The sequence below is a fragment of the Hipposideros armiger genome, unplaced genomic scaffold, assembly GCF_001890085.2.
Source record: "Hipposideros armiger isolate ML-2016 unplaced genomic scaffold, ASM189008v1 scaffold_3, whole genome shotgun sequence".
Taxonomy (NCBI): domain Eukaryota; kingdom Metazoa; phylum Chordata; class Mammalia; order Chiroptera; family Hipposideridae; genus Hipposideros; species Hipposideros armiger.
Window position 1 is genome coordinate 3,027,698 of NW_017731353.1, and position 25,497 is coordinate 3,053,194.

The following is a 25,497-nucleotide window of genomic DNA, read 5'->3' on the forward strand; positions in this document are numbered from 1 at the left end:
GGGGCTATAGCGGGGCTCTGAGTCAGAGGAAGCCAGGCTTACATCCCCTCTTGACCCTGCCTGGCTCTGCACCCTTGGACACCTTTCTTTTCACCTTTTGGTTGCTTTTCACCTTTCCAGGCCTCAGCCTCTTCAACAGGAAAATGGGGACAGTGACAGAGCAACCTCAGAGTTCGTAGGGTCCCTCCCGCCCATCACATCTGAAGGACGTCATTTTAGGACAAATAGCCTCAATAAGAGCTCATGTTTCTAGCTGACACAGAAGGACGGAAAGAAGCTGGCGTTTATGGAGCCCTTCCTGTGTGCTGGGGGACACAGCGTGTCCCCACTTGGGCCCCATGTTTGCTTCTTGTTCCACCAACAATGCGAAGAGTTAGCAAAGAGTGTGAGCTGTGGAACCGGGTTCAACTTGGCTTCACCACTTTCCACCTGTGAATCGCTAGGCAAGTTAGCTTCTTCAGGGCCTCAGTCACCCCATCTGCAAAATGGGGAGAGTGTTTATAGAGAGTAGTTCCGAGGGTTAAATGAATTAATGGTCTCAGATTGAGCCCTGCCCATGTAGTGAACTGCTAATGAGTGTTGCCTGTTATTCAAATTTTGCAAAATCAGAAGGAGGAGACTCCAAATGGCCAATACGGGGTTCCCTGCACTCATGATCATCCTGTGAACTTGACAGATGAGGAAACTGAGGCCCAGGAAGGGGAAGTGACACAGCTGGGATTCTCGCCCCTATTGGCGAGCTCTCCCAGTTCTCAGCAACATTTAGATGTAGAATTTTCTCAGAGTGCTGTTCTGCTTTCAAAATGGTTCTTAAACCTGGCTCCTGGTCCTCCCTGGGTGCTAGAGAAGGGCGTGGGGTTGGTAGTAGCTGGCTGGTGTGATATGCTCCTTAGGGTGCCAGGTGCTGAGGGACAGTGGGGAACAAGGTGGACCCAGTCCTGCCCTCTCAGAGCCTATGGCCCTGGTGACAGGTGATCAAGCAGCTTGACCATGGAGGAACCAGTGCTATTGGCGGGACATGGGTGCCATAGATTACCCAGGAGGTCAGGGAAGGCTTCCTGGAGGAAGTGATGCAAAGCTGAGACCTAAAGTGTACAGGTGGAAGTGAGCCAGACTTTGGCTCAGATTGTGCTGGTGCCAGGCTGAGTGAGCTGAAATGGGCCTCATAGAAGGTGCCAGGGGGAGGGCAGGTGGGAAGGGGAGCCTCGGGCCCGGAGGCCCTCAGGTCTGAGCTGTGCCCACCTCACTTTTCCCCCTGCTTCTTCTTTCCCCTCTAGATTGAGGCCCTGCCCCCAGAGCTCTTCCAGTGCCGGAAGCTGCGGGCCCTGCACCTGGGAAACAATGTGCTGCAGTCGCTGCCCTCGAGGGTGGGCGAGCTGACCAACCTGACCCAGATCGAGCTGCGGGGCAACCGGCTGGAGTGCCTGCCCGTGGAGTTGGGCGAGTGCCCGCTGCTCAAGCGCAGTGGCCTGGTGGTGGAGGAGGACCTATTCAACACATTGCCTCCCGAAGTGAAGGAGCGGCTCTGGAGGGCCGACAAGGAGCAGGCCTGAACCATGGCGGTGGCCAAGCACAGGGACCACCGGGGGGTCCTCCGGCCGAGGAGCCCAGAAACCCGGGACAGCCAGCCCAGCCTCCGCCAGGGCAGGAGCCTGGGGTCGGATATGAGCTGGGCCAGGGTGACAGGACAGTACCTGAGGGGCTGGCCCCTTTTCTCCCTCTGAGACTCATGCCCCCCAGGGCAGGCGCCTGTTGGGGAGATCAGAGACCTGTAGTCTGTCTCAGAGCGCATTGTTTGGACAATCAGGGCCTTCTCCCTGGAGGCCATCTCTGCCCCCCGAGGCTGAGCCGAAGCCAGAGGTCCAGGGACGTCAACGTAGCTCTTGGTATTTATTTTTGTCCACCCGCCCCCCCCAATAACTTATACATTCCCAAGTATGTTCAGCTCAGATGGGGGGTGTTTAAGGAAGGGGTGGGCTGTGTTTTCCTTTTCCTTTTGTGGCAATACCGCCAGCAATTAGGGCCCACCCAGCCTTGGATAGAGTGGTCCAGGGTGAACCAGCTGTGGGACAGTTGCCCCCCCGGTGGTGCCGGGCTGGGCTCTGGCGGCGTGGTCATGGGAGAGCAGGCCACCAGGGCGAAAGGCGAGGCCTGGGGCTTGCCTCATCAGTTTTAGATTTTTTTTTTTTTTAAGTAAAATTTTTTTAAGCTTTGAAAATGAAGGGTTTGGGTATTAAAAAGAAAAAAAAAGAAAAAAAAAACCGAAAAGAAAAACACTAAAGGCCAGTGAGTTGGAGTCGGGCTGGTGGGGGCAGTGTTCCTTGAACGGAGCATCGAGACACTGAATTGTGTTTCCTTCCCCCGGGGTGCAGGCTGCAGGATGTCTTCCAAATGTGGTGTGACCTTGGTCCAGAGTTCTGTTTGTTCCTCTCCTCCCCTAAGGCGGGGATTTTTTGTGTTGTTTTGTTTTTGGTGTCTTGTTTTCTTTCTCCTCCATGTGTCTTGGCAGGCGCCCATTTCTGTGGCTTTTGGCCAAAGGGAATGTTCTGGAGCTGCCAAGAGGGGAGGAGACGCGGGTTGGCTAATCCCCGGATGAAGGTGCTCCGTCCTCCCCCGCCCCTCACCACAGTGTTACAGAGCCGAGAGGAGCTACCTCGCCTGGGCTCCGCTTCCCCACCTCATGTGTCACGAGTTTGCCCAGTGCTGCCACTAGCCTCAGCTGCTTACATCAACCTTGTCCCCACCTGGTCCTTCAGAAGAGACTATTGGAGGCGGGGCCCCAGGTGGGGAGTTCGCCGCTAGAAGAGCAGGCTTCCCAGGTGCCTGGCACACATGGCCCACTCAGCGCCTGGCGGCGGGAAGCCACCTCACTGTAGATCAGTCGCTGGGGTCCCCGCCTTAGAAGGGTCCCTGCCTTAGATCAATCACTTGGACACTAAGGCACGTTTTAGCGTCTCTCGTCTTACAATTATGTCTATTTGTCCATTTGTGTTTTCTGCGTCGTGTCATTGGGATGTAATCCTCAGAAATAACGCACACTAGCCTCTGACAACCATGAAGCAATCCGTTACATGTGGGTCTGAACTTGTAGACTCGTTCAAATATCAAATAAATCTATAACAGAAAGTAGCCTTCGGAGGCCTGTGTTGGGGCGCGGGGGCCCTTCCCTCAGCTCTCTGAGGCCTGCTGGGCCCTGTGGACCAGTTTGTCGAGTGAGCACTTGTTGTACCTACAAGATAGTTAACTCTGCTCCTCTCCCGCCCTGTGGATGTGAGCCGGACAGAGCGTCTGTTACGTGTCAGGCGTGGGCCCCGGCCAGGCCTTCCACAACCAACATGTTCTCTGCCCACCCCGGCGTGGTTTGGGCCCTCATGACCTTTGATGGGTAGGGGGAGGGAAGGGAAGGCAATGAAGTGGGAGCCAGTCGTCTGGGGTCCTCCTCACAGTTCAGTCATCCCCTGCATGAAACTGGGCAGACCCGTGGCCTCCATAGCTCCATCTGTACAATGGGAATTTCACTCTGCGCTCTTATGGTTCCTTTGTAATTCCAACAGACAGTCCCCTGGCTCTGCAGAGTCGGGGCTGACCTGCTCTCAGCCCCTTTGGGGGCCTGCAGAAGGTGCTGGAGTCAAGGGCAGAGGCTCAGGGAGATGGGCAGAGCTGCCTTAAGATCCTTGATGTTGGGTCTCAGTTTCCTCATTTGTAAAGTCAGGATGGTGCTGGCAACCTTGCAGGATTTTCCTGAGGCTTACTCCTGATAATTATGCAGGTTGGTGGCGTTTTCAGCAGAGGACCTGGCTCCTAGTACCCAATAAATGATATCTTTCTCCTGGACCAGTGAGACTGCGCTGGGCTGATGTAGGGGCCCTGGGACAGTGGCCTTTTGGTGAAGAAACGTGGTTAGGTCTGACCTTGGCCTTAGCAATGAGGCCTTACCTGCTGCTTGGGTACCTCCTCTGGGACAGGCCGGAGTCCTCTCTCACTCCATGGGCTATGACCCCTCCAGGTGACCTCTCGGACCCTGTTGTGGGCTTTCTGACTAGGAGACTGAGCAACTGGGCCAGGTCCCCCTCTAAGTCCCTTCTGGGTCTCCATAGGGGAGGCCTTCCCCTCCTGTCAGGCCTGGCCCCTCCCTGTGAACTCCCATGCCCTCACCCCAGCTTTGGGGCCACCCAGTGCCCAGAGCAGCAATGTTTGATCTGGAGCTAGTTAGCTTTTGGAAAAAACAAACACCACCCGCCCCCCTTCTCAAAGCCTGAGCAGAATGAATGAACAAAATCGTGGGAGGCCCAGCTCCCCCTCTCATCCCCACCCCTCCCCAGGCCCCCCCACCCCGCTTAAAACTACAACTGGTGGGCTTATCTGATTACAACAGCAGTTGGAAATCTTGGGGAAGTTCAAAAAATAAAATGAAAATAGCCTCCCATTCTACCCAGGACAGCTCCTGCTAACTTTTGGTGAATAGTTGGTAGGTATTTACTCAGTGCCAGGCCCTGTGTTGAGCTCATTAATCAGCAGTAAAGCATCTTTCTCCTTAAAAAAGGTATTACTGTGATCCCCAAATTACAGATGGGGAAAGTAAGGCCCGTGTGGGGACTGAACCCAGTCTGCCTCATTGAGCCTCCACTGCAAGGTGGGGTTCCCAAGGTAGGGGATTTGCTAGTCCAGCCCAGTGGACCCTCACTGTACTCCTGGCCCCTGCCTCTGGTGGGTGGCTGCATCAGAAGGGACCAGGACAGCGAGTGAGCTGAGCCTCTGCTGTGTTTCCCACATGGCTCTTTGCCTGCCCTCACCCAACCTAACCCCTCTGAACCTCTTGTCCCTGCAGCCTCGGGAGCCTGGCGAGGCAAGCAGCAACTCCCAGTGCGGTGGCCCAGAAAACACCATTTGACTCTGGGCCAAGGCTTCTGAGGGCCGAGCTGTGTCCCCACGCTCACTCCCGAGACACTCTGTCCCTTCGCCATTCAGAAAGCATTATTTCAGGGAGGGCCAGTGGCTGGTTTTCAGAAGCTGCAGCCAGAATAGCCTGTCGACTGAGCAGGGTCAGCTAGAAGAGTGGGTGTGCATGTGCCATTTCGACCCCCGGCCTCCACTGAGCCAGCCTAATTTGAGACACCAAACATCGTGGGTCTGGGGGTGGGGAACAGGAACTGTGGCTCGCTCTCCTTCATTCTGAAGACCCAAGCTCCCACTCTCTAGCCCCTTCCTTCTTCTAAGATCCCGCCCGCCTTCTTTTTTTTTTTTTTTGAAGATTTTATTGGGGAATTGGAACAGCCAGGTCGTTATCCTTCAGTCTTAGTTGTGGAGGGTGCAGCTACCTCAGCTCAAAGTCCAGTTGCCATCCGGCCACCCGTTGGCAGCTCAGCTCAAGGTGCCGTGTTCAATCTTAGTTGCAGGTGGGCATAGCCCACCATCCCATGCGGGAGTCGAACCGGAAACCTTGTCAGGAGCACACGCTGTCACCAGCTGAGCCATCCTGCCACCTGTTGGCAGCTCAGCGGCAGCTCACTGGCCCATGTGGGAATCGAACCAGCGACTCTGTTGCTCAGAGCTCCAGCTCTTAACTCACTCAGCTGGCCCTTTATCATCTACCTTCCTCTGAACTGCAGGCTAATCTACACACTCCCTTCCATAATCCTCCCAAAACCTAGAGAATTTCAGACCCGGGAGGGGCCCAGACAACTTCCTGAGGACCTTTTCCATCCAAAGCCACTCAGGGCCAGTCTGGTGGGCACCTCCCCCAGACCTACACTGCATTGCCCCCCTCCCCCCAGATGTGGCCTGGGAACTTTCTCATCCGCAACTGAGGGACGGAAGTTGGTCAGAGGTCACAGTTAGTGGTGGCACCTGGACTGGCACTCAGGTGTCCTGTTGGCCCAGCTTCTTTGCCCAGACATTCCTGGAATTCAACTTCTGGGCACCTGGTCAGCAGCCAGCCAGGTGGTTTCTGGAAATCAAGTGGGAGAGAGCCCTGAAAAACCAGGAAGGAGGCTGGAAAGAGCTAATCCTAGATTACCTGGGAGGATGGACCCAGGGTCTGGGCGTGGCGGGGGCAGGGATTGGGTTTTCTCTGGGTAGGCGAGGGTTAAAGTCCTCTGCCACTCTGGGGTTCAATCCACTCACCCTGCCTGACCTTCTTCCTCTCCAGCCTTGGGCTCAGCAGCAGCAGAGCTACCGCGAGCCCAGTCAGCCTCCTCCTCATGGCCAGCTTGAGCCTCTCGCAGCTCCAGAAGGTAGGGGCCTGCAGGATGGGGCAGGGAGGGCCAGGTAAGAGTGGGGAGCTCCTCCAAACCTCTAGTAGTCTCCAGTCCCCCGGAACTCAACCCCACCCCTTGCCATTTTTCAGAAGAGGAAACAAGCCCGGAGTGGTCAGTTCCCACCCACGACCTCTAACTTCTGCACACACAGCCTGGGGACATCCAGACCACAAGACCGGGGTGGGGAGGGAATGTGTGTGTATGTGACTGAAACCCGTAATAATATAGCACCGGGATCAGCCAGTCCGGGCTGGGATCCGGACCTCTGAGCGGGGCGAGGCAGGGAGCAGGGAGTGGGGGGGCGGGGGGCGGGGCCAAGGGGCTGACCGCCTCCTGGAGCCAGGCTAGGGCTCCAGGGTCCCACGTGCTTTCAAAGACTAACTCCCGGGAATTAGAGAGACCTTAGATTTTTAAATAACATGACCCTTGTTTGTTCTTGATAGCAAGAGAAAAAAATGCAGAAAAATACAGAAAAGCTCAAAGAAGGAAATTTTAAACCACCCACAAATTCTTAGGTTGATATGATATCTATTATAGAATCTTTATAAGGTCCATCATAATAGCTACCGCTTATTGCTTATTGAGTGATTGCCATATGCCCAAATTCTCATAATGGTTAGGACACTAATTTGTGCTTGGCTTTTAAAAAAAATCAGGAACATATTTCCATGTCAGTAAATATTTTTTACCACATGATGTTTTTCAGCTGTGTTGTGTTCCGGATAGATAGACCATACTTTGTTGAACGATTCCCCTTACTACTTCTGACTTATTGCTGTCATTAAACAAGCTTCTGTGAATACCCTCATACATACTTCTTTGTTCCCCTATTTGCTAGTCCCCCAACTTCTTAAGAATTCTAGCAGTATGTTTGCAGGATCACTGGCGAGTTAGCTGTGGATGACCCAGTTCCGAAGGAGGCAATTTTCACCTTGATACTGAGATGAGGATTAAGTTTCTGACATGCAGAGCTGCCCAGAGACAAAAGGGCCCGTGGTGGGTGGTCATGAAGGTCCCAACATCCTGTGCATGAGTGGAAGCCAGACCTGAGCATCCGTGGGGGAGGGAGGGAGGCGATAGGGGGTGGGGAGGGACTCAGTAGTTGGAAATCAGACACTTCACAGTGGCTTCAGGTGACTTTCAATGTCCCTGTTCAGGTTAAGACTTTATAACGCTCTGCAAGCAAACATGTAGGTATCCCTTCTCTCCTTATCTTTATCAATAGCCTCAGAGTAAGAGGACTGCAGGCAAATTAGAATCAGCCATCGGTTTTAACTCCCCACTGTCTGCCCACTGCACTCAGGATAAAGCCCAGCTCCTAGCCTGGCCCGGCCCCGGCTACCCCTCTGCCTCCCTTCCACTCCCACCCTCACTCTGCTCCATCAGGCCCCAAGTCCTCATGTTCCATCCTTGCTCAAGGGCTTCACCCTTCCTGCTTCCTGGGTCTGGAATGCTCTTCCCTGTCTCTTGACTCCCATTATCCTGCTGGTCCCCTTTAGATGTCACCTCCTTGGAGCTGCTGCCCTGAGACCCTCTGTCCTTCCCGTCTGGTTTACATTACACTCTTACGCCTTTAGTTCTCTCATTGCCTTCTCCTTCCCTGCACTCAGCAGTTTGTAGTAGTATGTTCCCGTGTGTTGGTTTGTTCGTCGTTTGTTCCATCTCCTTTCCTAGACTGTAAGCGCCAGGAGGGCAGGCATCATGGCTGGCTTGCTCATTACTGAATCTCCAGCTCCTAAAAGCATGTCTGGTACACAGTAAATGCCCAATCAATTTTATTTTATTTTATTGGGGAATTTGGGGGAGGGGAACAGTGTTGGGGAATTGGGGAAGGGGACCAGCCAAGTTGTTGTTCTTCAGTCTTTGTTGTGGAGGGCGCAGCTAGCTAAGGTCCTAGTCCAGTAGCCATCCAGCCACCCGTCGGCATCTCAGGGCTGCTCAGCTCAAGGTGCTGTGTTCAATGTTAGTTGCGGGTGGGCATAGCCACCATCCCATGCGGGAGTCGAACCAGCAGCCTTGTTGTTAAGAGCGCATGCTCTATCCACTGCACAATCCGGGCGGCAGCTCAGCTCAAGGTGCCAAGTTCAGTCTTAGTTGCGGGTGGGCATAGCCCACCATCGAACAGGCCATCTTGTTGTTACACCTGCTGAGCCATCCTGCCACCTTTTGGCAGCTCAGCGACAGCTTAGCTCGGGTGCAGCGTCCCTGGCCCATGTGGGAATCGAACCGGCGGCCCTGTTGCTCAGGGCTCATGCTCTTAAGCCAACTCTTAACCAACGGAGCCACTAGGCCAGTCCCGTGCCCAATCAATTTTAGTTGAATAATGAATGAGATTGTATTCCCATGTGACCCACTCCCACTGGAGGGGAAGGTGGGGTGCACCTCCCCTTCCCCCTCTTCCTTCCTTTATTCCAGCAGCCAATAGTAACTGCTTTTCCCTGAGGTGCCAGACACCATGGCCAGGCGTGGGGACAGAGCAGTGAACAGGACACTTTTTCCTGCCTTCACGTAGCTTTGGGCTTGGGGGAGGGGTCAAATCAGTTCTCCTGAAGGTCTTTTGAGGGCTGGGGGAAACCTGAGTCTCCTTCCTGCCCGCAGTTCCAGGAGGATGGATTCCTGGTGTTGGAAGGATTCTTTTCTGCAGACGAATGTGTGGCCATGCAACAGAGGATTGGTGAGATAGTGGCCAAGATGGACGTCCCTGTCCACTGCCGCGTGGAATTTTCCACCCAGGAAGAGGAGCAGCTGCGAGCCCAGGTAGGTGATGGGAGCTGGGCTTTGATGGGGGCGGTGAGGGGCTTGGTCCCCAGCCAGAGCAGTAGCCTGGAGGTCCACAGCTTGTTCTATTGTTCTGACAACAAATCAAGACCCAGCCTTCGTGTACCAGGCTCCAGGCTAAGTGCCTTAAATGCATATTTCCTTCACTCCTCACTATGAATGTGTAAGGTCAGCAGTACCGTCCGCATTTGACAAGTGTGGAAAGTGGAGCTCGGCTCACTTGTCCCAAACCGCAGGGTTAGTAATTGATAGAGTAAGGATTGGAACCCAGATCTGATACCAGGCCGAGCTGTTTGCTGCTCTGCTGTACCTCCTCTGTAGTTCCCCTGCCTCAAAAGGCCTCCTGTGGCCAGCAGCCCAGAATGAGCCTGTGATTCTGATGGACCCACCTCTGCAAGGCTTATCCCGGAATGAGATTAGAAACTCTGCTTGTTTCGCTCCAGTGACCTAACAGGACTCAGTACAGTTTGAGGTGGGGAAGTTGAGACTTGGGGGGATCTCTTAACCCTTCAGAGTCTGAATTTATGAGCCTGCCTGATCCTGGCCTCCAAGCCACAGCTGTCTGTGGTCCAGCCCCCCCTAATGGGGCTCACTCACACTCGCGATGAGCTCCTGCCATCTGGTGGGCATAAAGGGAATTACAAAGGCCGGAAGTTTTACAACCCAGAGAACTTGGACTCTAGAAGGAAAAAGGGTTACAGAATGATAATTTCTTCTAAATAGTCAGTTTCATTGAAAGCACTCCAGCCTTCCAAGTGGGGGAAAGCAGAGATGGGGGTCCTGTGACCAGGGTCACTCAAAGGCTCTGAGGAGCTCCAGACACCAGTGAGGGGGTAGCAGGAGGATGGGAGAAGAAGCTGTATGTATCTTCATTTGTAATGCTTGTAAAGAGCTCAGCACAGTGCCTGTACTCAGTAGACCCTCAATATTCACCAGTGATCTTGCGAAAGACTTTGAAATGGAAATTCAAAGAAAAAAAAGATCGGGGGGGTGTCCTGTCTAGTTCTCCCTTCCAGCACACCTCTACCTTTCATTGTCTTTGAGTCATTTTACAAGTCTATTAGTTGTATAGAACTGACAATAATGCATAATAACGTACCCAACTGTTCTAGCTCCAGGGCCTGTGTTTTCCACTGCTGTAAGATTCAGCTTCTACAAGAAACCTCCAACAATCTGGGGAGGTCAGTTCTGTTACTATTCACCTTTGGTAGACAAGGAAACTGAGGCTTTGAGAGGTATAGCAAGTGGCCTAGGCCTATGGTAACCAGGCCTGTTTGATTCTTGTGCCTGTGTTTTGAATCACACCATATTGAGTATAAGCCATGTGACTTATTAAGAGGTTTCCAAGAAATTCCATACTTGTAGCTTCCAGCTATGCTTCCAGGCACGCACTTGGGGTTCCCGTTCCGTCTGTGCCTCAGTGGGCAGGTTTGAGAAGCGCCAGTGGTGAATGCAGCCCTGAGGAAGGAGAGGCATCTGAGCCTTCTTCCCTCTCCTCCAGGCCCAGCACTGACCCTGTGATGCTCTCTCAGTCCCTCTGATGTCCCCTCCCCTGCAGGGCAGCACAGACTATTTTCTGAGCAGCGGCGACAAGATTCGATTCTTCTTTGAGAAAGATGTTTTTGACAAGAAAGGTTCGGAGCTGGGGCCCTAGTGGTGGGGGTGCACTGGACTTAGGTATCGGCCCCCCAGGGGTCCGGGGGTGCTGGACCGGCTACCTGGGGGAGGCTAGACTCCAGCTCCTCTGCCTTTACCTGTTTCTTGTGCCACAGGAAGTTTCCTGGTCCCTCCAGAGAAATCCATCAACAAAATTGGCCACGGTAAGCTGGCGCCTGGTGGAAGGGAAGTGGGGAAACTGAGACCTGAAGAGTGTAGGAGTGTTACCCAGAGACTAAAGTAATTTATTGGCCCAGAAAATGGCATTTCTGATTGTAGCACCCCCTCTGGCCCTGCTCTTCTGCATCTTACGATGCTAATCACATGGCACTGGGAAGAGGGGTTCACTGAACCCCCCATGCAGGTGCGCATGTGCAGACGCCTCAACTCTCTACTCCCTGGCTTGGGGATGATCCGGGCCCTGGGCATGGGGGGCTCCTGGGTCCCACTGATTCCTGGAGCCTCCCACTTAATATGTTGACATGGTCCCTATTCTGGGACCCCCTCCTGAAACCAAGCTAGGAAACCCTCTTTTTTTTTTTTTCTTTCAGGATAATACATTATAACTGATTTTGTAGACTGTTTATTTTTAAACAGTTATATCATGGTAGCTTTGTAAAAAAATTGTGGTGAAATATATATAACATAAACTTCACCATGGTAACCATTTTGAAGTGTACAATTCAGTGTGGCATTAAGTACATCCAGCCCTCACCTTTTTTTTATTTTTCAGCTGAGCCACCCTGCCACCTGTTGGCTGCTCAGCGGCAGCTCAGCTCAGGCTGGGAATTGAACCGGCAGCCCTGTTGCTCAGAGCTTGCATTTTTTTTTTAAAGATTTTTATTGGGGAATTGGGGGGATGGGAACAGCGGTGGGGAATTGGGGGAAGGGGAACAGACAAGTTGCTGTCCTTTTGTTCTTCAGTCTAGTTGGGGAGGACGTTGCTTCACTGGCCCAAGTTGGCACCATCATTGCGCTCTTCCCGGGCGAGACAGATCAGTCGCTGGCTTCTGGACGGCCGTTCACAGCGGCTGCTGGCCACTCACGCTGGCTGCTGGCTACACATGGTAGCCCATGGCAACCCACTGCCACAGGGGCTGCAGCCTACGGCCGTCGCCAGCGACTCATGGCAGCCCAGCTCCAGGTTGAGCTGTTGTTCAGCATCTTAGCTGTAGAGGGCAGTGTCACTGACCCTCGTATGTGGGATCCGAACCGGGGCCCTCTGGCATCCCAAACCAGTTCTTAACCATTGCACCACTCGGCCGGCCCAGAGCTTGGGCTCTTGAATGAACTCAACCAATTGAGCCAATCAGCTGGCCCTAACCCTCACCTTTTTTATTGAGGTATAATTGACATGTAATATTTCAACCCTCGCTTTTTGTAGTAAAAATAAAAGCAAATAATGAGAGCAGCTATTCCATGCCAGGCCCTGGGCTGCAGCTGCACATGCGTGAGCCCCGCAAGTCCTGTGGCAGCCCAGGAGGCAGGGTGGGCCTTCTGGTCCCATTGTACAGAGGTGGACACTGAGGCTTACAGGAGACAAATCACATAGAGTAAGTGGCAGGACTGAGATTGCCACCAAGTGATTGGCCCCTTGGAGCCCTTTGTCCTCTGATGAACGGGGAGTCAGGGCTAGAGTAAGCTTCCCAGATGGCTGAAAGGTCAAGAACAAGGTCATGGGTGGAGTGGGGCCTGGGGTGAGGCTGAAGGTCTATGTGGGGCCCATTCCTTGGTTATAAATAAGCAGAAAGCTTACCGTACACAAAATCGGTGAGACTGAAGCCTGAGTCCGGATGCCCAGGGCTAGCGTGGGAGGGATGATTGGGGACTGGCCAGTCAGCTCACCTCTGTCCTGCAGCTCTGCACGCCCATGACCCTGTCTTCAAGTGTGTCACACACTCTCCCAAGATACAGGTGAGCAGAGGTGGGACGAGGGTGGGCAGGGGGCCAGATGGGAGAGTGGGCAGGCCGGCACTGTGACCTCTGCCCCCTTCTAGGCCTTGGTCAGAAGTCTGGGCCTCCAGATGCCCGTGGTGGTGCAGAGCATGTACATCTTTAAGGTGAGCTCCCCGTCCTCCCCAGGCCTCAGTTTACCTTCTGTAAAATGGGCAGAGTATTCATACCAAGCCGCTCCTCACGATGGGCCAAAAACTGCTTCTTAGAGGAATTATTAATATGGGGGAGAACATGTAAAATCAGTCTCCTCTGGCTAAGGCGCCTGGCACTTAGTTGGTTCTGTTAACATTTGGTGGTAGGAGAGAAGGGGGTCCTCAGGACTCCCTCCACCCTTCTTTGGCTATTGAAATGCTCTGTTCCCAGTTTTCAAGGCCCAGCTCAGTGCCACCTCCTCCAAGAAGCCTTCCAGCTCCCTTGGGAAGAGAGGGACCAGTCTCTGGGTCCCAGCATCTCCTGCTGCCCCTCACTTCTGCCTAGTGTTTTGTTAGGCATGTGTGAGATCAGACCGAGAGCACCCTGTTGGGCACGGTGATTTTTCTCCCTGCGGCCCTCCTGGGCCTGGCACACAGTAGGTCCTCAATAGATGGGTGCTGACGAGAAATTCTTGGAGGTGAACGCCTGTGGCCAGGGAAGAGCGTCCCACAAGACTCAGAGCAGCCTCTGCTCCCTCCTGCCCTCCTCTGGTCTCACCTGACCCTTCCTCTCTCTTGCAGCAACCTCACTTTGGCGGTGAAGGTGAGCCAGAGAGCAGACAAGGGCCACAGAGGGAAATCCGGGGCATTCATGGCTGTCAGGTCTTTTGGGGGAGGGAAGGCGCTTGCCAAGATGTCCATAGGGCCGGGAGGAGAAGCCACCTTACATTCCTTCCTGGAATAGTGGAGTGGGAAGGTGGCCCTTGGCACAGTGGTTCCTAACCTGGCCACCACGCCTAGCAGGTTAAAAATACAGATTCCCAGGCCCCGTTCCCTGAGATCTTGAGTCAGTAGGGCTGCCAGGGCCTGGGAATCTGTATTTTAACAAGTTCCTTGGAGGACCGATTCAGCACAGAAATTGCCGATCTAATGCCAAACCCCACTGGATGCACAGATACTCTTTATGGCCTCCCTCCTGGGTGACCACCAGTGACAGGGAGCTCACCCCCTCACAGGTAGCCCTTTCCTTCCTTGCGTGAGCCCAAGCTGGCCTCCTTGTGACCACCTCCCCCATTCAGTCAGAGGACAGTCCCCCGAAGGGATGGCCATCCCATCCCCAAGTCTAGCACCCCCACTTCCTTCAGCCATTCCTCCTCCAAATGTTTTAGAGTTCCCCCTTTCCTCTGGACACTGTCTGGAAGTTCTCCAGGAAGGAAGGAGGCAAGACTAGCACCCCCTTTACTTTGTGGTTACAAACAGAGGTCCTTTGTTCAGTGGTCCTCCGTCCTGGCTGGGCCCCGTATCACGAGGGGTGGGTGTTTAAAATGTGGATGCTTGGTTAGCTCTCCCTCCCATTTCCCACCCGACTCTCCAGTCTTACACCACCTGGTGGATCATCTGGTGGCTGGAGGCGTTGTCCCTGGTTGAGGATGGTGGCCTTAGTTACCTGGCTGCAATTAAACAGTAGCAGCTACTTTTTAGCAAGTAATTACAACATTGGGTCCCATGCTGGCCCTTTTCACACATCATCTCATGGAATCCTCCAGCAGCCCCATGAGGTAGATGATTGTTGGGGCCGCTTTACGGTTTAGGAAATTGAAGCTGTGAGAGGTGAAATCTCTCTAGAGTCTTCGGGCCAGAAAGTGGCCAGGTTCTAACTGATAATGGGAAGGCTGGGCCGGGAGGGCTCAGGATTGGGGAGTGGGATACAAGGCCAAGGAGAGGAGGGGCAGGGCTCCTCACGCCCAGGTGGGCCTGCTGCAGTCTTCCCTCACCAGGATGCCTCCTTCCTCTACACGGAGCCCCTGGGCCGCGTGCTGGGCCTGTGGATTGCAGTGGAGGACGCCACGCTGGAGAACGGCTGCCTCTCGTTCATTCCCGGCTCCCACACCAGTGAGGACACCTGCCTCTCCCTGCCCACTCATACCCTACCCACCATGGGAGAGGAACCCAGAAAAGAGAGGCCAAAGGCTCCACCTTTGTCTGCAGGTGGAGTATCGAGAAGGATGGTCCGGAACCCTGCTGGCTCAGCACCTGGCACCTGCTTCCTGGGGTCAGAGCCGGCCCGGGATAACAGCCTCTTTGTGCCCACACCAGTGAAGAGAGGTAGGCGGGATGCAGAGAGCAGGAAGGCAGGGCCCTGAGGCCAGGCCCGTGGGTCTCTGCTTGCTCTGATCACCCAGCTCACTTGAGGGCTGGGAAGTCACGGGACACTGTGAAGTCAGCAAGCAGTGGGATTAACAGCAATGTCTCCTGAATCAGGCTAGATTCCAGACTCTGCTGCCTCCGGCCCTATGGGCAAATGACTGAATCTGAGCCTCGGTTTCCCCAAATAGAAAGTGGGGAAGTCAGTGAGAGGATGTACCTAAGATGTTCACACAGGACCTGATGCCAGCTATTAGTGCCCCTCTTGCTTTTGGGAAAAAGAAAACTGAGGTCCAACTCAGTGTTCACTGGCGAGATCCCAGCCGACTGGCACAATACGGACAGATTCTGCCTCGCTCTGTAAACACCATGGAACTTGCTCAGGCTTGCCAAGGGCACAGGCCCCCAGCAGAAGGGACCAGATCCCAGGGGAAACTGCATCCAACAGCAGAGCCTCGGACGTTGGGGCAGGCTGCGGGCCTGAGCTTTCAGGAATGGGGATGGGGGTGAACAAGCCACAAAGCTGCTCGAGTCTTAAAGGGCCCTGTGTTCCTTCCTGATCTGCTGTGTCCCCACCAGGGGCCCTTATCCTAATCCACGGAGAAGTGGTGCACAAGAGTGAGCAAAACCTCTCCAGCTGTTCACGCCAGGCCTACACTTTCCACCTCATGGAGGCCTCTGGCACCACCTGGAGCCCGGAGAACTGGTAGGTGGCCGGGAGGGTGTGTCCTGCCTTCCTGAACAGGTCCAGGAGATTGAGGGGGGCAGTGATACTGGCATCTCAAGGTCATCTTGTCTATCCTCCGCAGGCTCCAGCCAACGGCCGAGCTGTCCTTTCCCCCACTGTACACCTAAAGGCCCTTGCAGGGCTGGGCACTGTCCCTTCCCAGGTGAAGCCGTGGGTTGCAAATACCAGTGCCTCGCCCAACCGCCCAGCTGCAACGGGGAAGTCACATCTCTCCTTCTGGGCTTTCCTTCTGCCAGTCTGTGCCTCTCAGCCCTGCAGATGGGCAGGCAAGGGGTGGCAGTCAGGCAGCAGAAGCCCAACTGGATGCCTTTCCCAAGATCTGTCTCCCCTCTGCCCCCCAACACAGCCTCCCCCTAGAGGCAGCCTCTTAGCAACAAAAGGGTTCTGGCCACTTCTCCGCCAGCTTCTTACTCTTCTCTCCTCTCCTCTTGCTCTGTGATGCTGCAAGACATTGAATAAAGACGACTACCGAGTGTAGCTTCTCAATCCTTCTTTCTCAAGCAGCCTTGTTCTCAAGATTAGAGCTCTGCTGAAAATCGTGCCGGGTACTCCAGCCCTGCCTGGTGAGGTTTGTGTGATTTCCCTAACAGTAAGTCACAGGTAGTGGGCACTCACCCACTGTGCCAAGAGCTTCCCACGTTGTGTCTCACTGAGTCCTCACCGATGGACCTCTTATCATCCATGCTTACAGATGAAGAAGCCAACTCATGGGGAGGTTATGAGACCTGCCCAAGTCACACAGCTGTTCAGTTGTTCAGCAAGCTCAGCCAGACCCAAAGCCTGTGCTTCTAACCTCTACACTCCTGTTACTCCTCACTGGGGGAGGGGAAAGACGACAAGGACTGGGAATCCAGTCCCACATTCTGGTCCTGGCTCTGTGACCAACTCGCTTTCTGGTCTGAGGCCAGGCCCTTCCTCCCTCCGGGCCTGTTTTCCTGTCTATATAATTGGGGGCCAGAAAAGGGCCTCCATGGGTCCCTTCTGCTTGAGCAAGCGTGGCAGGCACTCAGATCTTTTGCAGGAACAACTACCAAACCCCAAACCTGTTTAGCTGGGGTCTGGCCCAGAGGAAATCGGGGGCCACGATTCCAGACCACAGGTGTTTGTTTGGGCCTCGGTGTTTTTATAAAAATGTTTTAAAATTGGGAGCTTTCACATAACAATCCAGATTCCTAAGCTTCCTTGAAAGAACGAGTCAGCATCACTGGGCATGTGGTCTGGCACACTGACGACAGGCTGGAGCTACCTTAGAGGCACGTGTGCCCTCGGTGTTGCACGTCCTCCTTCACTGCATTACCTGCCTGGCCTCAGTGGCCATGAGTGTGTGAGCCTGATTTCCAGCCCCCACTGTACACACGGACAAGCAAGGCCCAGAGGACAGAGCCCTTTTCAAGGCCACAGGGAGTCAATGAGGCAAAGCCACTGCTCTTCCCCGGCATTTTGCTGTCTCCTTTAGCGAGCAGAAGGGAGCCTAAGAGAAAGGCTTGGTCAAGTCTCCTTTGAGCCCCACAGGAATGTCTGAATACTTTCCTCTGAGGGAAAGGGCGCGGCAGTGATCCCATGAACTCCCTAGAGCTCCACTCCTGGCTTTTGGCCTTGGTGGGCCAAAGTTCTCACCTCTTCCTGCTAGGCCCCTCCCTGCCAGGCGGGGTAAGAAACCTGCTCCTTTTCTCCCAGGTCTTCGTCACATGCAACGAGCTGATCTCACCATCCCCCTTCAGCTCTTCCTAGCCCAAATGGGAGACACCACATGCATTTGGCTAGTTTCCTCTTGGGTTTGCCTCCAGATAAAGTTAAGGTCACTCTGGTCTCCAAGTACAACCCATAAAAGTACAACCCTTGACTTGCCTAGCTTTTTACTGAGAGGACTGGCCTTGGGTAAAACTGACACTTTCCATTGCTGACTGCTCACCATGTGTGGGCCCTGGGCTGGACACTGCACACACCTCACCTCACAGGATCCTCACACCTTGTGAGGTGCAGGCTCTTATTAGTCCCATCTTGCAGACAGGAGAATGGTGACCCAGAGTGGTTAAGCCACTCACACAGTTAAGAAGGGGTACAGCCAAGGATTGACCAGATTAGTTTGACACAGAACCCAAAGTGTTAACCATTATTCTCTGTGGCCTCCAGTGTCCACTGCAGCCCCGTCTGAGGATCGCAAGGGGAGAGGGGGCCCTATAGTACACTCAAGTTCTTTGAGTTGTTGCACTATCCTATTGCCTTTTTGCTTTTAAATATTAGCAAAACTAAAACCAGGAGAGCTTTAATTTTTATTTGGAATCTAAATCAACTATTTCCTCCATTGTTGCTGCACAGCAGCTAGGCCATCAGCAATATCAGTAGATAGAGAGGCAAAAGGAGATTGTCTATCTGCGTAGTGTATGCTTCTAGGAGGGACACCGTGCTGATGGACCCCAAAATCCAAGCATAACTGTGGTTTAGGTCCACTCCGCTGTCAAAGATTAAGATGAGAGCTACAGAAATGATCTGGGCAAATATAGATGTCATGGTCCCCTCGAAAGTCTTTTTGGTTCCAGGCCAGCGGATTTCCCCCATGGTGCTGCCAAAGATGGAGGCCACCGTGTCGCCCACACCCACAGCCAGGACACCGGCATAGGGGACCAGGGCCCTCACTCCCCCCAGGCTACCCTTCTGTGTGCAGGGTCTCGGGACTAGCCAAATGGGAAGAGACATGCCCAGGAGCAGGTAGATGTGTGTCAGGATGAGTGGTCCGCTGTCTCGTTCATCCAGGAAGAGCGACAGGAGGTTCCGCAGAGTGTGGCCCAGGGGCTTAATGCGGAAGTAGCGCACATACTCCAGGAAAATGAAGACTGCCAGACATACAGCGGCAGCCACGTAGAGCAGAGGCCGGTCAAAGAGGATACCTGGTATGTAGGTGGCTACCACAATGAAGTGGAAATACTTCCGGACAATGATGGGGGCCTGGTGCTTCTTGGACTCGGATGACCGCTTGGCATTCTGGTACAGCACTACCAGGCAGGCAAAAGTGGCCAGTAGAGACCAGTAGGCTAGGAGGTAGAAGCGGGTTTCTGTCTGGAAGAGGAATTGAAGAAGCCAGAGCAGGGGATTCCTGTGGATGAGCCGCTGCAGCCAGGGCAGGACCACGCCAAGGCCCAGCACACAGGTCATAAGGTGGAAGAAGATGGAGGAGGCCCAGGTACCTGAGTCCATGAAGACAAAGAGGATGCTGAAGAAGATGCCCATGAGCACCATCCCTACCACCACCACCAGCAGGAAGAAGTCCACTGGGTCCCCCTGGCTTTCCACTACCGTCAGAGAGCGCTTGATGAGCTGGTTGAGCATGAAGCTGATGCCACTTAACACCAGCAGTGCCTCCCCAGGGGTGAAGCAGCGGGGTAGCAGGTATAGCAAGATCATGTTGAGGTAGACGAAGGTCAGCAGGACCTCCAGGACTTCGATCACCTCACCCACGCTCAGTGAGTGCTTCATGATATAAATGATGACACCTCCAGCCAAGCTCAAGATGACACAAGTGTTGGTGGGCACTGGCCGAGTGATGCCCAGTGCCAACACTGATGAGAAGAGGGCCACTGCCATGCCAGTGGCGGCTACCACAATTCCAAAGCGCTCGAAGTATGGGTGCTCTGCAGCCTGGCAGCGCTCCTTCATGACCAGTCCGATCAAAGGCATGACCATTGAGGCGGGCAGGAGGCCACTGTTTGCGGACATTCGGAACTGGAAGACAGCGTTTCCCTGTTGTAGTAAACGGTCCCATTTGTACTGGACGTAGAAGGCCTGCACTGCGAGGGCCACAGCGCACCACGAATATCGGTCCAACACGGTCGCGTGGATACTCAGCACCACTGCGAACACCACAGCCGCCTCTGCCAGCACCGACCCGCTCAGCGGAGCTCCGGTCCCCGGGGCAGGGGACTCTCGGGTCATGTCTCTAGACCTGGGACTCCGGGCAAACCGGGGTGACTAGGGTCGCCTTGGATTCCGGACAGCGCAAGCCCGTCCAGGCAGAGAGCCGCAGCTTCACCCAACCAGCACCTTCTCTCTCCGTTCTCCAGCTGCGAGGTGGGACGCTCCACTCTAGGCCACTCTCTGAAGTCTGGGAGCTAGTGCTCGGTCACCCTCCACCGTCTCCCGCCACTCGGGCGCCTTCATCACAGTCTCTGCTGCCCTAGCCGCGAGGTCCTCCCCTCCCTGGGCATCGCCATCTTGGCCCCGCCCCGCCATCACGTGACGGAAAGCCCCGGCCGCAGGCGGGCGGTCACGTGGGCCCCCGTTGGGGGCGGGGCTAGGGCGCGCGCGCGCGAAGATGGCGGCTGCCGCCGATGAGCCGTGTGTGAGGTGCGGAGCGGGCCAAGTCGGCCGGGATGGCTGGGAGGTGCAGGGACCAAGCCGAGTGGAAGCGGAGCGGGAGTTGGGGGCGAGATGTGGCGGCGGTGGTGGGGCGAAGCCCGGCTAGGTAAACAGGCGCCGAAACGGGAGGCGGTTACGTCCAAAACGGTCCCGGCGCGCGGGGATATGAGGCGACTCCTCCAGAGAAGGGCCGGCGCTTCACCCCTTCCCTCAGCTCCGGCCTCCCGTCTCCTCACCCAGTCCTTTTCCCTCCTTCCCTCCCACCGGCGCGTCCCTCGGTTCCCCCTACCCGCTCTTCCTTGTCCGGCGTGACGCTCCCTGGAGGCGTGATGAGGCGCTTCGCGGTCGCCCGGGGGAGCCCCCACCCGCGTCCTCGCTGCAGCCTCCTGTGCCCTGCCCCGGCGACGCTCCCCAGAGTCCCCAAGTGCTCTCGTTTGGAGATGGTTCGTGGGGCGCCGCGCCACCTCCCTGCAGTTTCTGCCCTCTTTCTCCGCGCAGCCTTTCATTCATCCATCTATTCATGTTCTCGGGCGTTGATTCCGTCCGCCCGCATGCCCAAATCCTCCGAGAGACCCCAGGCACTGTACTGGGCTTTGGAAACGAGAACATGAAATATTGAAAAGAGACAGTTCTTTTTTAGTAGAGCTCTTTCTAGCGCCAGACTTTGGGGAAGCGCTTTCTGTGCATTATCTGGATTCTCCTAACTCCGTGAGACGCCTTCTATTTTACAGATGACTCACAAATCCAACTCAGAACTAGCTAAGTGGTAAAAAGTGAGGCTTCAAACCGAAGTCTGTGCGACTCCGAAGCTTTAACCAGATCGGCACACCTCCGTCTTCCACGTTACGGCTTGGTGTCTTCTGTTCTCCCAGCCACTCGCCCTCCCCAAATTAAACATCCCTGTCACTTATTGCTCTCTGTGCCAACGATGTTTTTTGTTCCCCCCTTTTTTTGGTCTCCTCCACTGCTGTATCCTCAGCACCCAGGCTCTTGGTAAATATTACAAACCTTGCCCATCTTCTCTGATAGCATTTCCTTCACCTGTCAGCTCAAGTGAGATTCTCTTTGGGATTTCCATTCGGCTGCTTCGGAACTGATGAGGACCAGCTTTTCCCTCCTGTGCTGTTTGGTGTCAGCTGTTATATCCAGCAGCATTGTGGTCACTGCCCTCCTTCTCTTAGGCTTATTTCATAACCATTGTGGACCTTGGGTAAAGTTTAGCTCCTGCAGAGTCAGGCGCACTCTTTAATGACAGAGAACAAGGGAAGAAAAGCATTAGTTTGCCTGAAAGACGCTTTGATCCTCCTGGGAAACCTACCAGACTTGTACTTGAAGATGGAAGAAATGGCACAAGGATTGCTAGGCACTGCTTTGCTCATCGCCTGTTTTAGGAGAATGATCTTTCTTTTTGTGCTGAAAGGCACCTTGTAAGGATTTGGATTGTACTGAGCAGCACGCAGTCTTCTGTTTGAAATGCGTACAGGTCTGGACTAAGAAAACTTTATTTGTACCTGCCGATTTGCAAATGACTTCAGACAGCCCGCCTTACCAACTGAGCTTGTTTCTCCAAATGTGAATCCTTCTTAGAATAGTATTGAGGTGACTCTGAAGCATGTAGGAAAGTCACTGCATATATTAATGAGTTGGCACTAGTCCAAAATGGAATGATACTCTTAAATCAGTCAGGGTTTGGGGACGGTCAGTCAGGGTTTGGCAGAATATTGGTATTTTGGGGTCTCTCTTGTGTTCTTAGTTAGTGTGGTTGTAGAAGTCTGAGTGGTGAACGTGTGCTAAAAGACACTTTGAAAAGTTTGCTGCCAAGCCTAAGTCTCAGTTTGCACAAGAGAGATGCACCTCATCTGTGGGGTCAGAGCAGCCATAGGCAGTGGCCGCTTTTATTATCTCCATGTGGAATATAACTGTGTTTCTCAAAAGAACTACTGAGTAGGTTGGCTGTATCTCTGCTTTCTACCGAAAGGACTCTGGTAGAGACTGTTCTTCCTGACCTCCCAGTAGCTTTCACCCAAAGGTTTCCAGCCCCATGGATTTCTCTAAGGAAGATCATTTCCAGTTTCCATGAATTCTAGCTCTTTTAGGAATGGAGTTCCATTTTGCCTGCTAGAACATTGGACTGGAAACCTGCTAGAACACTGGACTGGAAGTTGGTAAAAATTTTTAACTTAACCTTAAAGGCAAGTTGTTTGGTTACTGTGCCTTAGTTTCTCCTCCAAATATTTAGTTCAGATTTATTTATTGTGCAAATAGAGATACTATAGCACATATTTCATTTATATATATATAGATAATGTTTATATATATATACACATATATATGTATATATGTGTGTGTGTGTATATATATGTATATGTATATGTATGTAATGTTTCCCTTAGGCTTTGGATTGGACATTATAGTTCTATCCATGTCTGTGTCCTGAGAATCACCTGCTGAAACCTTCAGGTCCCAATTTGAGGGGAAGTCTTTCATTGATCCCTGGATCAGTTCCCAGTGGTCTCTCTCTTCTCTGACTTTTTTTGTCTTGTATGATTATATTCCTTTGTAGTGGTTAATTTTTAGGATCAAGCTCTTTATTACTTTCAACCTTTTTTGCTGATTGTGTAATGTGTCATTAACGCCCTTTGTTACTCCCAACACTAAACATATGAGCATCACGAAGGTCTTAGATTTATTCGTATCCCCTTTATTCCTAGACCAGTAAATGTATAGGAACTGAGGAACCGGTAATACTTATTTCCACAAGAATTCCCTTCCTGATAAACTACCATTTTTCTCCTTTATTTTGCCTTCTCTTTGCATTTCTATACTAAGGGTATAGTTTGCCATTATAGAACAGAAAGCTTCACCTCAATCTTTGCTTGCTTGTAGAATGAATTTTTGGGTGCAGCTTGAGGCAGTGTAATGTAATGCTTAAACCCTGGAGTCATGCAAACCTGGGTTCAAGCCCTGGCTCTATTATATATTAGCTTTGTGATCTTAGACAAGTCACTTAACCACTCTTTTTTTTTTTAAAGATTTTTATTGGGGAATTGGGGGATGGAAACAGTGCTGGGGAATTGGGGGAAGGGGAACAGACAAGTTGCTGTCGTTTTGTTCTTCAGTCTAGTTGTGGAGGACGTTGCTTCACTGGCCCAAGTTGGCACCATCATTGCGCTCTTCCCAGGTAAGGCAGATCAGTCGCCGGCTTCTGGACGGCCGCTCACTGCGGCTGCTGGCCGCTCACGCTGGCTGCTGGCTACACACCGTAGCCCATGGCAACCCACTGCCACAGGGACTGCAGCCCACGCCGTTGCCGGCGACTCACAGCAGCCCAGCTTCAGGCCGAGCTGTTGTTCAGCATCTTAGCTGTAGAGGGCAGTGTCACTGGCCCTCATATGTGGGATCCGAACCGGGGCCCTCTGGCATCCCAAGCAAGTTCTTAACCATCGCGCCACTCGGCCGGCCCTGTGTTTTATTTTTTAACTGTACAGATTTTGGTGTAACAAATAGCTTGAATTTGAGAAAACAAGGAATTCTGAACTTGGCAGTTAGTCCTTGAGTATGAATACTGTGTTCTCAGTTTCTTCTAGGAAATCACTGCTGCCCAGCTAGTTAGGGATCTAAGTTCTGAAAGCAAATGTGGATAAATTAAAACTCTTTGATGTCCAAGCTTTTTAAAATAAGATGGATGATCAAGAAAGAGTGATTTAGGGCCGGCCGAGTGGCGCGTTGGTTAAGAACTGGCTTGGGATGCCAGAGGGCCCTTGTTCGGATCCCACATATGAGGGCCAGTGACACTGCCCTCTGCAGCTAAGATGGTGAATAGCAGCTCGACATGGGGCTGGGCCGCCGTGGGTTGCTGGCGACGGCGTAGGCTGCAGTCCCCTGCTGCAGTGGGCTGCCATAAGCTACCGTGTGTAGCCGACAGCCAGTGTGAGCGGCCAGCAGCCGCCATGAGCGGCCGTCCAGAAGCCGGCGACTGATCTGCCTCACCTGGGAAGAGCGCAGTGATGGTGCCAACTTGGGCCAGTGAAGCAACATCCTCCACAACTAGACTGAAGAACAAAAACAACAGCAACTTGTCTGTTCCCCTTCCCCCGATTCTCCAGTGCTGTTCCCTTCTCCCAATTCCCCAATAAAATCTTAAAAAAAAAAAAAAAGAGTGATTTAAAGGGCTGGCTGAGTGACTCAGTAGATTAAGAGCTCGCTCAAGAGTTTGAGCTCTGAGCAACAGCAGTTTGATTCCTGGCCCGAGCTGAGCAACCGCTGAGCTGCCAACAGGTGGCAGGATGACTCAGCTTAAAAAAAGTGATTTAGCTCAGTCTTTAATTAATAATAAACTTCTTTCCATTAATCTTGATATATGGTTAGCCCCAGTATTAGCTATGTGTTATGTAATAGGTATCTAATCCGTTTTGTGCAAACCAGAAGCTATTCTGGGTAAAGGTAAATGCCATTTTAAATAAAGCCCTCCCTTTATTTTTTGTTAATTAAGATTTATCAAACAAATAAGTTAGATGATAATTCTCTTTACAAAAGTCATTCTTTTAAAATTTACCATAAGTTTCTTTAAATAGTTTGCCTCTGTTTTTAATTACTTAGGCCTTAGTTTACTCATGCCTTTTAATATACATTATCAGTATAAAGGGAGATACTTGTTTCATTAACTGGATCTAATCTCCTAACTTTTGAATAGTGAACGCTATCCTGTTATCAGAAAAATGATTAGTGATTGATTCTACAGTGCAGTTGTGGGGGTTGGTGGCTATTGAGTCGGTAGAATTGAAGTTGTTTTCTTAAAGGCATTAACCCTTAGAGAGTTATTATTTTTAGGTGTGGTTTAAGCCCCTTGGTGGAAAAATCCTGAAAGACAATTTTAAATGGAGCTAGTGCTTTGTGTTACAGTTTTAATGAGGAAAATTTTTTTTTTCAATTTATCCTCCAAGCTAACACAACTTGTATTCTTTTTGTTAAATGTTTAGTATCCCCTTTTTTTTTTAGAAATTTTATTGGGGGAACAGTGTGTTTTTCTAGTACCCATCTGTTCCAAGTCAAGTAGTTGTCTTCAATTTAGTTGTGGAGGGCACAGTTCCTTGGCCCATATGGGACTCGAATTGGCAATCTTGGTGTTACGAGCCTGCACTCTAACCACTTGAGCTAACTGGCCGCCCCTAATATCTTTTTTTTTTTTTTTAAGATTTTTATTGGGGAATTCGGGGATGGGAACAGCGCTGGAGGATTGAGGGTAGGGGAACAGACATGTTGCTGTCTTTTTGTTCTTCAGTCTAGTTGTGGAGGACATTGCTTCGCTGGCCCAAGTTGGCACCATCATTGCGCTCTTCCCGGGCAAGGCAGATCAGTCGCCATCTTCTGGATGGCCATTCACGGCGGCTCACGCTGGCTGCTGGCTACACACGGTAGCCCATGACAACCCACTGCAGCAGGGGCTGCAGCCTACACTGTCGCAGGCGACTCA

General features: G+C 52.6%; 4 protein-coding genes across 8 annotated transcripts in view; 3 read left to right on the forward strand and 1 right to left on the reverse strand.

Moving 5' to 3' along the window:
- LRRC8A (leucine rich repeat containing 8 VRAC subunit A) overlaps positions 1-3,129 on the forward strand; it is a 28,978-nt gene extending 25,849 nt beyond the window's left edge. For all 3 annotated transcript variants that reach the window (XM_019637830.1, XM_019637835.1, XM_019637840.1), the window contains one exon: positions 1,278-3,129. In XM_019637830.1, the coding sequence (XP_019493375.1) occupies positions 1,278-1,553 (276 nt within the window). In that variant the 3' untranslated portion in view covers positions 1,554-3,129. The remainder of the gene's footprint in view (positions 1-1,277) is intronic.
- On the forward strand, positions 1,801-16,157 carry PHYHD1 (phytanoyl-CoA dioxygenase domain containing 1). Of its 2 annotated transcripts, none has more exons than XM_019637854.1 (12): positions 1,801-1,886; positions 6,149-6,233; positions 8,856-9,014; positions 10,594-10,669; positions 10,808-10,855; positions 12,550-12,605; positions 12,689-12,751; positions 13,361-13,382; positions 14,543-14,671; positions 14,768-14,884; positions 15,503-15,629; positions 15,733-16,157. In XM_019637854.1, the coding sequence occupies exons 2-12, from the start codon at positions 6,201-6,203 to the stop codon at positions 15,776-15,778; spliced, it is 876 nt and encodes a 291-aa protein (XP_019493399.1). In that variant the 5' UTR covers positions 1,801-1,886; positions 6,149-6,200; the 3' UTR covers positions 15,779-16,157. The 2 variants fall into 2 exon arrangements, with proteins under 2 accessions (XP_019493399.1, XP_019493396.1); XM_019637851.1 differs by lacking the exon at positions 1,801-1,886 and adding an exon at positions 5,950-6,035.
- Positions 16,158-17,921: 1,764 nt separating this feature from the next.
- Positions 17,922-19,988, reverse strand: DOLK (dolichol kinase). The gene has a single exon (XM_019637883.1). It carries the CDS (start codon positions 19,599-19,601, stop codon positions 17,994-17,996), a length of 1,608 nt encoding a protein of 535 aa, XP_019493428.1. The 5' UTR covers positions 19,602-19,988; the 3' UTR covers positions 17,922-17,993.
- The window catches only part of NUP188 (nucleoporin 188), a 48,575-nt gene continuing 43,011 nt past the window's right edge, over positions 19,934-25,497 (forward strand). Inside the window, exon 1 of one of the 2 annotated variants that reach the window (XM_019637867.1) lies at positions 19,934-20,012. In XM_019637867.1, coding sequence (XP_019493412.1) covers positions 19,981-20,012 — 32 coding nt within the window. In that variant the 5' untranslated portion in view covers positions 19,934-19,980. The other variant, XM_019637862.1, reaches the window with a different exon arrangement.